The following is a 14,584-nucleotide window of genomic DNA, read 5'->3' as shown; positions in this document are numbered from 1 at the left end:
TATTCACTCCCTCCATTGACACCCCTCTCTAGTGTAGTCATGTTACTGTTTTGCACTACTCTTTTATACTACAAAGGGCTGTCCAGGGAAGAAAAGAGGGTGAATATATCATTTCCCCATGTTTTTATTTTGTGGGGCCTACCATCTGTACCCGCCATTTTAAACACATGAGTGGGCCCATCATATCCATCCAAATCCTTTCATAGGATTAGGCCCACCATTTTATACCATGTTTGATGAGGTGTGGCCCACCATTTGCCCTCATGTTTTGATGGGGTGGGTCCCACCATCTTCCCCCAAGCCCCTGCATTAGGGTGGGACCCACTATTTTATAGTTCATGTATTGGTGGGGGTGGGGCCTATTTATTATGCCTCATGGGGCAAAAATGCTAAACTATTATATTCCTTGACCTCAATGTCTTGGACTAGCACCATGCCACCAAGGCAATGTCATTCTCACATTGAGTATTATTAAGGCCTGCAAACATCTCTGCCTCACATTTATATAGAAAATTCCCAAAAGATGCCTCTTTAGGATCCAAGGGTTAGGATCAGCAGTGAACCATTTTATTGATACTATAAAGAAGCAGGATCAAAGGGTCACCATTTTATAGTACTCACTTGTCCTGTATGCTATACTACTAGTTAAAATTCCCAAAACACTATCAGCAGCCTACGAAGTGGGACAAGTTGAGTTCGTGTCTATTATAAAAACATGCCTCTGGATGTGTGTGCACGTTGTGAACTCAACTTGTCGAATATGTTTTACGTAGCTGCGGACTGTTTTTTGGGAATTGTAATAGCTGATTAAGCATTTAGGACAAGTAATTTTACGCCCATTATAAAATCATGGTTGTGCTGATATCAGATCCCTATATATGTGAAAAAATAAATAAAAAACATACAAAAATGGTATTTTCTCAGAGGAAATGCGGTTAATTAAAAATTGAGGGCTGTTAGAAAAGTGGATTTCCATTTTGTTAAAAAAAAAGAAATAAGAAAAAAGAAGAGAAGTGAAAGCACTATGTTCTCGAAACACTAGTCAATTTCACTTTCGTCTTTATTTTCTAAAGTGTTTTCCTTAAGAATATGGCATACGGCCTTGTTTGGAATGCAAGAAAAACGTTTTGACCTAAATTTTTTCTTGGGAATATTTTTCTTTCCACAATTTAGAAGGAAATGATATGATTATGGTTGATTTAGTTGGATATTATCACAAATTGAAGGCCCCGATTCAACAAGTCGACATGTGAGGTATCCAGCATCTGATGTTCGTACAGAAGTATCCGCAGCTCCCTTGCGAGTTCTGTAGCAAGAAATGAGATGTTCCGTCTTCCTTGGAAGGGATGATTAGGGAAATCCTATGAATTGCTGCTTTCTCCAGACCTCCGGAAAAAACATGAAAAAAAAGCTCGAATGGTATGATCCCTCCGCCACCACACAATGAAATGGGTGATCTCATAGTTCTTGGTATGTGAAGATGCGTTGTTATGTGCTCCATTTTCCCATTCTGAATAAAATTGAATAGGATTGGTTCAAGTTATCATTTTTAGCATGTAAAAACAAAGAAGAAACATTAAAATTTTTTTTCCTTTCCAAACTTTTACAAAAAATTCTTGCAATCCAAACAAGGTCTTATAGGGCTTGTCTTTTGCCAAAACGCAAAATAAAAATAAAAATACTGATATCTACGGAACCTTGTTATGGTCATGGGACGAATCAAAAGCCCTTGAGAGGCATTTAGAAAAACTATAGAGGCACTGATATTGGCACAATCATATATTGACAACGAGCCAAAGTCACCTTGTCTTATCTGCTTTAAGCAGCTCTCAAAAACTGCTGATAGCTTTATGAGAATTGCAATGTGACTTCGTCTCATTATCAAAACATAGTTGTGCAGATATCAATAGCCAATTCTAAAACAAAGTGATTCGTCTCATTATCAAAACATTAACGTGCAGATATCAATCCCCACAAAATAACCTTTTTCCTCCTCATTTAACCTTCTCTTTTGTGAATGAGTCGGTGACTCGGTGCCCAAATAATAAAATATCATACAAAGTTTTCTTTCCAGTGTTATTACTCTTTTGCTCCGACTATCCAACTCTATATTTGCTCAAGAGGCCTAGAAAAAAGCCGCTAACGTGCGCAGAATAAACACTAACGTGCGCACCAGTGCTTGTTTCAACCTATCGAAGAACCAAATCCAGATCTTCAATCCAAACCAAGGTGTTCTTATTCCAAAATTTTATTTCCTTTTATCTCTATTTCTCTTCTTATATTGTGTCTTCACAAATTCTTTAGTGCTAAAACTTAGTTCTTTGGAGAGAACTTGCATAGAGACCTGATTGATTTAGGATTTTGCTTTTAGGGTTTTCCTTTATCATGTATTTGGTTTAATGGGTTTGGAGATTTTTAGGTGTTTATGAAGGTTTTGGTATCTGGGTTTGATTTTTGGGAGTTTATGAAGGTTTTGGTTTGTGAGTTTTTTGAGAAAATAACCATATGAATGATGGGTGGTCTTTGTTGGGTAAACGAGAGGAGCAAGGATTAGGTTTGCATGTTTCTGTGGATAATAATGGTGAGTTAGGGTTAGGGTTGGGAGTGTTGATATCAAAATCCAAGATGAATAAGGAAGATAGATCGTCAATGCCCAAGATGGGTGAGGAAGAGAAGAAAGGTGGTTTGGGCAAGAGGAAATTGAAATTGTTTGAGGTGAAAGACGATTCGGACGATGATGAGCCGATAGGATCTCTTTTCAAGTTTAAGAAGCCGCGAAACAGGAAGAAGATTAAACCCTATTTAGATGGTGGACAGGTCGAAGTTAGGGTTGAGAAGCCTATGGTTGAAGTTAGGGTAGAGAAGCTTAGGGTTGAAGATGTGGATTCGGGCGAGATGGAGGATACGTTAGCTAGTTTTAGGAAGAAATTGAAGGCTCCAAAAATTGTTAGAGATGGTGGGTTGAAGGGAAAGGGGTTTGTCTTGAATGGGGCAGGACCATCAGATAAGTCTTCTATGGGGTCTTTGATAGATGGGGTTTTAGTTGGGAAATCACACTCGAATCCTGTGGAGGAAAGCCCGAGTCATAGTGGAGATGGGTTGGATTTAGTCTCGGAGGAACATATCAAAGGTCATCAAAAAGGCAAAGGTAGACGGAAGAAGATAAGGAATTCGACTTTTGTGCATGAAGAGAAAGAGGAAATTACCGCGTTTAGTGAAAGCTCCAATCATTCTTCGGATGATAACATGAAGGATTCGCTGTCTGCATTCGTTCGGAAGGCCCATTCTAGTTTGGTTAGGAAAGCTCGTTCCTCGTCATTACGGAAAAAGGCAGATGGAACTCAAGCCTCTGATGGGATTTCGAAATATCTATTGTCCGGGCTAGTTCGGAGAACCTCAAAAGGCAATGATGCTTCAAATGAACTTTCTAATGATGATGAGGGAACTCAAGCCTCTGATGGGATTTCAAAAGATCGATTGCACGGGCTAGTTCGGAGAACCCCAAAAGGCAATGATGCTTCAAATGAACTTTCTAATGATGATGAGGGAACTCAAGCCTCTGATGGGATTTCAAAAGATCAATTGTCCGGGCTAGTTCGGAGAACCACAAAAGTCAATGATGCTTCAAATGAACTTTCTAATGACAATTCTTGCATCGTTGTTGAAAATCCTGGTTCTGTTGTCCTAAAGGTAACAGAGAAATTAGCTGGCTCTGCTGATATGGTAAATATATCATCTGATGGTGTTTCAAAAGCACAACCGTCAACTGAAGTTCAGAATTCCTGCTCGATGCTGAGTAGGGAAATTACAATGCCTTCTTTTGATGGTGATCGGTTGAATGGACCATGTGAAGAAACTGAGAAAGAGAACACTATCGAATGTGAGGATTGTTTGAATCAAGTTTCTGAAAAAAGTTCAAAAGAGTTACCGGCCCGTATTCAAACCGAGGAAAACTCTGAATGTGATGATGTGAAGCAACCTTCTCAATGTGATGATGGACAAATGGGGGAAGTTTGCATATCTGTTGAAGAGTTTAATAAATTTTCCGATGATTCTTATGCTTCGCATACAATGAAGGAAGAAGAAACCTGCTACAATGATGGTTTGAATCAGCCTGCTTGTGTAGCTTTAGAGGATTCTACATCTCTTACAATCCAAAAGTCATGTCTTGCATCGGCCACTTCACAAATTGAAGAAACCCCGAGATCCGACGATGGATTACATAAACTTTCTGAGGGAAATTTGTCAGTTTTACCTTCTGATGTAGTTAATACATCTGATTTTTCTCCCACCGTGAATCACAAGGAGGAATTACCACATGCTGATGTTGTCTTAAATCAATTTTATCTTGGTCCTTCAATGGATTCAGCCACCTTGATTGAAAATAGCTACTCAGCTTGCCTCACGGACCAGCCTTCAGATTATGTGTCAAAAGGGCCTTCTTGTGTTCAAGATTCCTCTATTAAGAAAGACAAGGCAACCGGTTCCGAGACCAAATTGATGGATTTAAAAGAAACTAATCCAGAAGATTCGGGACGGGCGTTCGATCCAAACAAAAATGATACACTATTAGAGATGCCGCGCCCAGCGCGTACGAAAAAAAAGCGTATACACGGTGACATGGCATATGAGGGGGACGTTGATTGGGAAATTCTGATGAACAAGCAAGGACTATTTGAAAATAATCTTGTTGTTGATGGAAACAGGCTTACAAAAACTAATGATAAGTCTGTTTGTATTTCAAATATGTTAGCTGAGGTTGATAATGGAGGTGCTGCAGCAGTGGCAGCTGGGCTGAAAGCTTGTGCTGTTGGCCCAGTTGAAAAAATTAAATTCAAGGAGGTCTTACGGCGGAGAGGTGGGCTCCAGGAATACCTTGAATGCAGGTAAACATGGAACTGGTTATTTTTTTTACTTATTCTTCCTTTGATAGACTTACAAGTGTTACGATCATATGCTAATTTATCGCTATATGTGTATAAAAGTTTCGTATTTTTGAAAGCATGCTGTCATTAGCTGGGGTTCGAACTTCTTGCAGTGTTTAATTGCTTGTTGATTGTGGCTGTGGTTTCACATTATTCAGGTTTCTAGTATGATTTATTTGCATACTATGTTTAGAAAGGCCAAACTTCTAATACTCGGCATGTTTTTTTGTTATATCTTTGTAACCTAATAAGTCATTTCGTAGTCTGTAGCACATTAGATACAGCCTATTGTGGTATATTTTCAGTAACGCCCTCATGTCTTGGGGATTTCACGGGGAGGTTATCTCTTAGGAGACTTTATTTATTTATTTATGTTTTTCTTGCGTTCATATAAGGAAAAATTTGGTAAAAATGAAGTATTTTAAAATATGGTAAATTTAATTAATAATTGAATAATTAAGTATACAAGTATACGATAACTGCTATGTATGCATGTGTTTGCATGACATTTTTTCCTCATATCTAGATTCTCCACGCCATAGTGTCTATTGGGTACCAGATCTTTTTTTGTAGGGAATGCTTAATGGCTACTTTTTTTTTATGGTAGAATGCTTAATGGCTACTATACATTCTAAAATTGACATTAGCGAAAACGGACAGATATTTTGGTTATCACTATCAATTTGCGCCTGGGATCGGACTCTGATTGAAAGTGATTCTTCAAATGCAATCTCTTGTGTGCTATGCCAATGTCCATCTCCTTGGAGCTTAGCTCACATTTTAGTCATGATCTGTGATATTTGTAAAAGGTCAGATTTTTCCTTTTTTAAAACTTAAAAGAAAAGCAAAGCAAAGGAGGTTGATGAGTGTGTGTGTGTTTGTGTGTGTGTGTGTGTGTGTGTGTGGAATTAGAGATATTCTTTGTGTTGGGTCTCTTTGTCCCTTATGCAAATTTTTTTTGAATGGTAAAGGAGTACAAAACAAACAAAGAAAAAGAAAATTGTCAATTTAGAGCGTTTAGCAAGGAGTTTTAGTGCTAGCAGTTATTGTCGTACTATAGTCATCTTGGACATCCAATCATTGTTTCGGGCATCCATAATATTTTCTTTCATGTTTTTACCATGTGCTACTGTTAAATTATCTGCTTATTAACATATACTTTGTTCACAGAATAATGCTAACAGCCTATGAGAATATTGAATCTTCTACTCTTATCACGATAATCGCTCTGTGTTGATGCTTAGGACAGCAACAGATTAAGATGGACTTGGTTCATATTTATTTGGATGTCACATTTGCAGGAATTTGATCTTAGGTCTGTGGAGCAAAGAAGTGTGCCGCATTTTGCCTCTTGGAGACTGTGGGGTAGCCAAGGTTCCTTCTGATGATGAACCACCACGTGCTTCCCTTATTCGCAAGATTTATGCATTTCTTGACCGCAGTGTGAGTCTTTCCTTGATATCATGAAATGTTGTCTTCCGTCCCATTTTTTATGTGAGCCATGCTGCAAGGTTGAATGGGGACCGATGGTTGCAAATAATTTTTGGAACGCGGATCATATAACACATGGTCCCCATCTGTACATTTACCTGCCCATATCTTTCTTTGATAACATTGGCTATACTTTTATTGCATAATTGTTTGTTCTTTCAAGAATGTCATCCATCTTCTAACAAGTTCTCAACAGGGTTATATAAATGTAGGCATTGCTTCAGAAAAGGAGAAGGCAAAAACTTATGGTATCCATCATTTTAAACTTTCGAAAGAAAACGAACCCGAGGACAATTGTGGGACCCGAGTTACTGATTCAGAAGAGGAAGTTGCTTTCATCCTTGGTCAGGTCAAGAATGAAAATCTTACCATGGAAAAGAATAATTTGTCCTCTGAAGTTGAAAAGCCGGAACCAACACTTGATTTAGAAATTAAAAAATGTGACAAACTCCTTGTGCCTACCACTGGGTTGGAGTCATCTAAGCTGATAGGATCTGGAGAATATGAAGTTGGAAATATGATTGTAGGCGTGCCACCTGGGTATGAAGGCTGTGTACCGGTACCACTTGACACTAAAAAAATTTATGTTGATGAAACAAGCTCAGGTTGCATTAACCACGAGAATGGTTGCAAGGGTACACAAGTAATAGATAGAGTAGCTGAGCTGGATCCTCTGAGTAATGACCTATCCTGCAAAATAGTGGTTGGTGGGCCAGATGATGCCATTGCGCCGGAGCATATTAAAGCTTCAAATGGTGACCATCAATTCATTGATAGCAATGGAGAAGTAGTTATGCATGTTGAAGGTTTTGGGGTTAAATCCTCTGGAAAGGTTCCTGTGAAGGTGGACTATCCTACACAGTGTGACTTGGAAGTTCGCAGAAGGGTAATTGTTATTGGAGCTGGTCCTGCGGGCTTAACTGCAGCACGCCATTTGCAACGCCAAGGTTTTTCAGTCAGTGTGCTAGAGGGTCGGAATAGGATTGGTGGTCGTGTCTATACAGATCACTCATCACTCTCAGTTCCTGTGGATCTCGGCGCCAGCATTATTACGGGTGTTGAGGCTGATGTCGCAACTGAAAGGAGACCGGACCCATCATCTTTGGTCTGTGCTCAGTTAGGTCTTGAGTTGACGGTATTGAACAGTGACTGCCCTCTGTATGATATTGTAACAGGCCAGAAAGTCCCCGTGGATTTGGATGAGGCCTTGGAAGCAGAGTATAACAGTCTCCTCGATGACATGATAGTACTTGTTGCACAAAATGGTGAACAAGCAATGCGGATGTCGTTGGAGGAAGGACTAGAATATGCCTTGAAGAAGCGTCGCATAGTAGAAAATCGCCCTGGTAACAAAGTGCTGAATGATAGTAATTTGAAAGAGGAGATTTTGAGTCCTCTTGAGAGGAGAGTGATGGATTGGCACTTTGCAAATTTAGAATACGGTTGTGCTGCTTTGCTCAACCAAGTGTCCCTTCCTTATTGGAATCAGGACGATGTTTATGGTGGATTTGGAGGGGCCCATTGTATGATTAAAGGGGGTTATGGTGCCGTTGTAGAGTCTTTATCCAAAGGGCTCGATATTCACCTGAATCATGTTGTTACGGAAATCACATATAGCGCAAGAGACCATCAAATTGATAAGTGGCAAAATGAAGTCAAAGTTTTGACATCAAATGGTAGTGAATTTGTGGGTGATGCAGTTCTGATTACCGTGCCACTTGGTTGCTTAAAAGCGAACACCATCAAGTTCTATCCAGTCCTGCCAGAGTGGAAACAATCCTCTATCCAAAGGCTAGGTTTTGGTGTGCTGAATAAAGTAGTATTGGAATTCCCAAATGTTTTTTGGGATGATACTGTGGATTACTTTGGAGCAACTGCCGAGGGTACTGACCGCAGGGGGCAATGCTTTATGTTTTGGAATGTTAAAAAAACGGTTGGAGCTCCTGTTCTTATAGCACTTGTGGTTGGTAAGGCAGCTATAGACGGCCAAAATATGAGCACGTGTGATCACGTGACTCACGCTCTGATGGTTCTTCGTACACTTTTTGGGGAGGCCTCTGTACCTGACCCGGTTGCATCTATTGTAACGAATTGGGGCGATGACCCTTTTAGTAGGGGAGCGTACTCCTATGTTTCTGTTGGAGCGTCCGGTGAGGATTATGATATTTTGGGAAGGCCTGTGGAGAACTGTTTATTTTTTGCGGGCGAGGCTACCTGTAAAGAGCACCCAGATACTGTTGGTGGTGCGATGATGAGTGGCCTTCGAGAGGCAGTACGAATAATTGATATCTTAAGCACTGGAATTGATTGTACTGCTGAAGTAGAGGCCATGGAGTCTAAACAGAGACAGTCAGATAGTGAAAGAAATGAAGTGAGAGATATGGTGACGAGACTTGATGCAGTTGAATTTTCCAATGTTCTTGGCAAGAGTACTTTGGATGGGACACAGAGTTTGTTGACAAAGGAAGCCTTACTACGGGACATGTTCTCTAATGCGAAGACCTCGGCTGGACGACTACATCTGGCTAAGGAGTTGTTGCGTCTCCCTGTTGAGGTTCTAAAATCCTTCGCGGGAACCAAAGGAGGACTTAATACACTCAACTCATGGATCCTGGTATTTATTATCACTGGTTTTCCCTTCAAGTTGTGAACAAGGTTTGAAATTTCGGTTTTGGCCACAGCTGAAACCAAAATTTCGCCAAAACTGAAATTTCGGCCGAAATACCAAAATTTCAACCGAAATTCGGTAAAAAAAAGGAATTTCGTTAATGTCCGAAATTTAATTGCCTGAAATATTGGAAACAAATAAATTTCGGCCGAAATCTGGGCCGACACCGAATTCATGTACTTTTGGTGTTGGCCCTAGCCGAAATCCGAAATTTCGGTATTTCGGCCGAAATTTAAAACCATGGTTGTGAATGGCTTTCTTATATCGCCTTATATCGCCTTCACATTCTTTGGCCTGTACCGTCACCAATTTGGTTTATTCATTTTTCATTGTGAGCACTGAAACTGAAAATAGCTTAGACAATAACTTTTTCCATTTTAAAATAGGATTCAATGGGCAAGGATGGCACTCAACTCTTGCGTCATTGTGTTCGTTTGCTCGTGCTTGTATCAAGTGATTTGCTCGCTGTCCGCCTGTCTGGTATCTACTCTTCCTGTTTCGGGTTTTTTTAATATGGTACCTGTCTCGGTTTCTATTGCTATTTTTTAATACAAGGTAGAAGTACATTTAACAAACATTTTATCAGGTTTGACTGCCCTTGCAAATTCTACATATCTGCATTTTCTTTTACATTGTATGCGGCATGATACTTGTGGATTTAATGAAGTTAACATGATTAATTACATTGCCTTATGAGGTTCGAAGGCTTCATGTTATATGCCAACAATGACTGGGTTAACTTGGTGTTGGTTTAGGTATTGGAAGAACTGTAAAGGAGAAAGTTTGTGTACATACTAGTCGCGATATCCGTTCTGTAGCAAGCCAGCTGGTCAGCATGTGGATTGAAGTTTTCCGAAAAGAAAAAGCTGCTATTGGTGGGTCAAAATTACTGAAACTAACAACTGGTTCAGATGCATCAAGGTTTAAGCCTAAAGATCCAAGCTCAGGAAAGCCACCTCTACACACAGCCAATGATACATCAGATAGCAAGGGAAACCTGCAGGTTTCTTCACCTGCTGGAACCCTTTCCCCTTCAAATTTGAATAATAAGAAAATGGAGAGCCGGCCAGGCAAATTAGAAACGATGACAGACACAGAATCCGAGGTTAACTCATCACGTTCCCACTGCGCTCAACAGAGCTGGGGTTCTAAGGGCGAGGAAAACATTGTAATGTCTAAAGAAGAAGCTGCTGCATTTGCTGCCGCTGAAGCTGCTCGAGCTGCTGCGCTTGCGGCTGCAGAGGTTTGTCTTCTTATAGACAGAAATGAAGTATTGTTTGTTTATGCTTATTTGAATTTTCGTGTCTTCCACTTCTGTAACTGATAGAGTCAAGTACTATGCCACAGATATCATTCTCGAGAATTTGTCGGTAAGGGAAAACTCTCGGGATAGATGATTTTTTTTTTCTTTTCTGGTTTATATCGGAAAAAAACGATAAAAAAATAAAATTATTAAAAACATGGGGAATGCTAGATTCACAGGCGCCCTTGCAAAATAAGGGGCAAAGGCGCCACTATTGGTCAGAAACAATTAAAGACGGTTATGATTGCAATTTTCGGTGCCATCTTTAATGGTATTTGACCAATGGCGCCGCCCTTTGCCTCTTATTTTGCAAGGGCGCATGTGAATCTAGTGTTCCTCAAATATATAAATATATAAAATTTAAGAAAAAAAATATAAAATAAAAATAACATAAAAATATCGGGATAATATCGTGATATTTTATGATTGTTTTGAGAGGTTCGCGATATTTTATGATAAAATGTAAATATCGCTATATTTTTAAATTCTGGGGATCATTTTGGAATTTTGTCGTTGTATCAAAATGTCGCGATATTTGAAAATATTGGAGATATCTATGACATAGGTCAAGTGATTTCTTATCAAGTTATATTTGATCTTGTATTGCATTCTGATAGTCAAATCTATGGTGATTACTTTCGTGCAGGCATATGCATCTTCAGAAGCTGGCACATTGCGGGAGCTTCCGAAGATTCCTTCATTCCATAAATTTGCCAGACGCGAGCAATATGCACAGATGGATGACTCTGAACTTAGGAGGAGGAATTGGTTGGGTGGCAATTTTGGGAGGCAAGATTGTTTATCGGATATAGACTCGAGAAACATCAAGGTCAGGAACTGGTCTGTTGATTTTTCTGCTACCTGTGGCAATCTCGACAGTTCAAGAATGTCTGGTGATAACTATACACAACCGAGCTATTCAAATGAGGTTTTGAATCTCAGAGAGCATTCTGGGGAAAGTGGAGCTGTAGAAAGTAGAGTGACAAAAGCATGGGTTGATAGTGCTGGTAGTGGAGGGGTTAAGGACTATCATGCCATTGAGTTGTGGCAGGCACAGGCGGCTGATGCTGATGCCGAGTTCTTTCATCGGGCTCTACATTTAAGGGATGAAGAAGATTCAAACAATATGCCAAGATTACCCCTAGAGAACGCTGAAAGACCAACAGAAGACTGCTTTGCTTCACAAGTTACGGAGAACAAAGTGTCCGTGGTTAGTCAACCAAGAGGTGCAGAGCATATTAAACAAGCCGTCGTGGATTACGTTGCATCATTGCTCATGCCTCTATATAAAGCTAGGAAGATTGATAAAGAAGGATACAAGTCAATATTGAAGAAAAGTGCAACTAAGGTAAGTTCATGCTTCTTCCTTTTCCAGTCTTGTCACTTTATTTAAAATTGGCTAGCTGCTGGTCATAGTTTTAAATTTCAGCAGAAATATTTTGGACCGAAACCGAAAGTACATTGAATCAGATTTTTTACATGATTTTCCCTGAAATTTCGTCCCAATATTTTTTACCCTTATTTACAAAAATTTTACTGAACCTAAAAATTTCCACCGAAATTACCGACATTACCACTGAAATGGCCGAAATTTCCACCACAATTTTATAGTGGAAATTTTAAGAAAACTGAAATTTTTGTCACAGTTTTACATGATTTCAACCGAAATTCGGTGGTGGTCGAAACCGACACCGAAACCAACATTTAAAACCGTGCTATTGGTTTGCCAATCAAACTCTGACACTTCTGAATTGTTTCAGCTCTAGATGAAGATTAGCGGGATTTCTTCTCTGCTATGCATTTTGTTATTTTGTCTAGGAACCACAGTAGCTTGTTTGTATGTCGATAGTTAATTTGATTAATGTATTGACTCATGGAAAATTATGGATTGTAGAAAAACATATTTAGTTGATAATGAATGGTAGCTTTTTCCTTTTCTGATTTTATGTTTTTCCCTTGGTCTGGTTTTCTCAGGTCATGGATCACAGCACAGCAGAGGAGAAAGTAATGACTATTTCTGAGTTTCTTGACTTCAAACGGAAGAATAAGGTATGTTCTTGTTCTGTCTCAGAATATTTTTTCAAGTTTCAAGTGACATTTCCAACATTTTTCTTTGCTGTTTCATGCCAATAACTTATTTTGAAGAGTGCTTATATTTCTAGCATATCTCGTGTTTCAAGCCAGCTGACTTATTTTGACGAGTCTTCATAGATTAAAATTTAATTGTGCCAAATTCCTTGATCTCACTGATGAAAAAACACTATAAGCAATGGAAAATTATAATGGAAAGAGCGCTTACCAACCAAAAATAATAATTATATAATGGAAAGAGTACAAGTGCTGAAAAATTGGGGCCGCAGTTTTCCTTGATATATTGCAGTATTTTCAACTGCTGGATGCGTTGTAATTTTTTTTATCTCTGACATCTGCATCAATTTCAGTTGCTTTTTACATCCCATGCGAATTGAATTACCATCAACTTTCCCTTGCTAAATAATTCAGATTCTGACCCCTGGTTTCTATACTCGCTATTGCAGATTCGTTCCTTTGTGGATACGTTGATTGAGAGGCGCATGGCAATGAACCCAGGTGTGAAAACTTGATGTGTCCAAAGATGAAGTGCAGACTGAACTTTCTATAAGATGGGCTGTTGTTTTTCCAATGTCTACAAGACATTGGAATTGGGTTATCAGTTGTTTCCCGAGTTATTGGCGTCTGTTTTTGTGTGATGGGAACCATCCATAGAACATTCTCTATATAAAATGCCCATCAATCGTCAGCGATCCAATTGGTGCAGTGGAAGTTCACAACAGGGGACATTCAGTCCCCATTACCATGTAAATCACCAGCCCATTTCATTAACAGCAATGGGCTTAATTGAGATTTTGGCTTTTTATTTTAAGCCTCAACTTGAGCCAAAGAATTGGAGGAAAAGACATTTCCAACATCCCGCACTCGGACGTTCATCGTGATGGATTTGAAGCCATGGGATATCGTTGATTGGAATGAGGAATGATGGGATTAATTCCATTTTTCAGATCAACCAGATTGCAAACAACAGTTCATCTCATTGGAGGTTATATTCTCAAGGCAACAGATTAACTCTAATTCTTTTTAGTGGATTCACATAGACATGATAATAGATCATACTTTTTTGTACAGCTTTGGATTGTGTCTAACATCAATAGGTTCCATAACTTATTGTTCGTCTCTCTCTTGAAATCCTAACCACTGTCCTTGTAACCTTTTTTTCTATTGGCTATGACACCATCAATGGTGGGTTTATGCAAGACGGGTGGTATCAAGGAAATCAGCTCAAAAGGTGAGTTCTTACTTTCCATACCAATTTTCAAGACAGTATGTGTGTATCCAAGAAGCACTAAGATTATACATGAGTGTAGATAGAGCTGATAGGTCTTGGACTACATTTTTGTACTCTCTCTCTCTATGAATTTTTATCCGGGTGGGTTCTATAGAATTTTTCTGTGTCATGAAACTGAGACACCGGCGATATGTTTTTAACTCACATAATGTGGTCCCTGGCGAAGGTTCATTTTCTTTCGGGTTTTTCTCTTGTGCTTTTGTAATTTGGTTATTTCTATTCAGCATCTATGCTCCTTTTAGTGTCGTCACATCTTTTATTTTTTGGTGCAGGGTGTAGGTGCTATTTTCTTTATGACTTGTGGTTGGTTCTTGTTCTTTAGATGCCTTGAGGATAGGGAGAGGATGGTTGCTTCAGCTTGTTGTAAGTATTGATATCCTCCCTCTGAGGCTAACTTGAAAAGATCTTTTATGTTTGCAACACAAAATTCTTCTGTAAGTCTAAATATCCTTCCTGTTCGTCCATTAATAAGGCTCCTCTCTCAATAGAACCCCTAGTTCCAAACTCAACCCCAAAATGATCTAGAATGAACCAAATGTCAAATTTGTCCCTGGCTAGAGTAGAAAAACAATGCCTTCATTCTCTTCACAAGTATTCTACTGAAAACAATGGTGGTACACCTGACACTAGTTTCTTCTAACCTTAGAATTAACAAGTACTATCCAATTTCGGCTCGGGTTAGATTAGCCTTTCCTTGGGTTGGATTAGTTAGGTTTGGGAAAAGCCAACCCGATGGTTGACCTGACCTGACCTGAACCTGATCACATTTTCCTGATTTCACCATGATTTTATTGTGACCCGACCTGATCTGACCC

The 14,584-nt window shown here is 39.3% G+C and overlaps 1 protein-coding gene across 1 annotated transcript; it reads left to right on the top strand.

The window, feature by feature from the left end:
• The first annotated feature begins 2,074 nt into the window (after positions 1–2,074).
• Positions 2,075–13,896, top strand: LOC143864462 (lysine-specific histone demethylase 1 homolog 3-like). The gene is made up of 8 exons (XM_077375385.1): positions 2,075–4,886; positions 6,227–6,368; positions 6,613–9,030; positions 9,471–9,564; positions 9,840–10,327; positions 11,034–11,735; positions 12,362–12,436; positions 12,925–13,896. Exons 1-8 carry the CDS (start codon positions 2,506–2,508, stop codon positions 12,988–12,990), a joined length of 6,366 nt encoding a protein of 2,121 aa, XP_077231500.1. The 5' UTR covers positions 2,075–2,505; the 3' UTR covers positions 12,991–13,896.
• Positions 13,897–14,584: the final 688 nt, after the last annotated feature.

Source organism: Tasmannia lanceolata, unplaced genomic scaffold (assembly GCF_043159265.1).
Source record: "Tasmannia lanceolata isolate RefF3 unplaced genomic scaffold, GAP_Taslan_0.1 ptg000048l, whole genome shotgun sequence".
Classification (NCBI taxonomy): domain Eukaryota; kingdom Viridiplantae; phylum Streptophyta; class Magnoliopsida; order Canellales; family Winteraceae; genus Tasmannia; species Tasmannia lanceolata.
The sequence above is the reverse complement of the archived record's forward strand: the minus strand, read 5'-3'. Positions and strand labels throughout refer to the sequence as shown.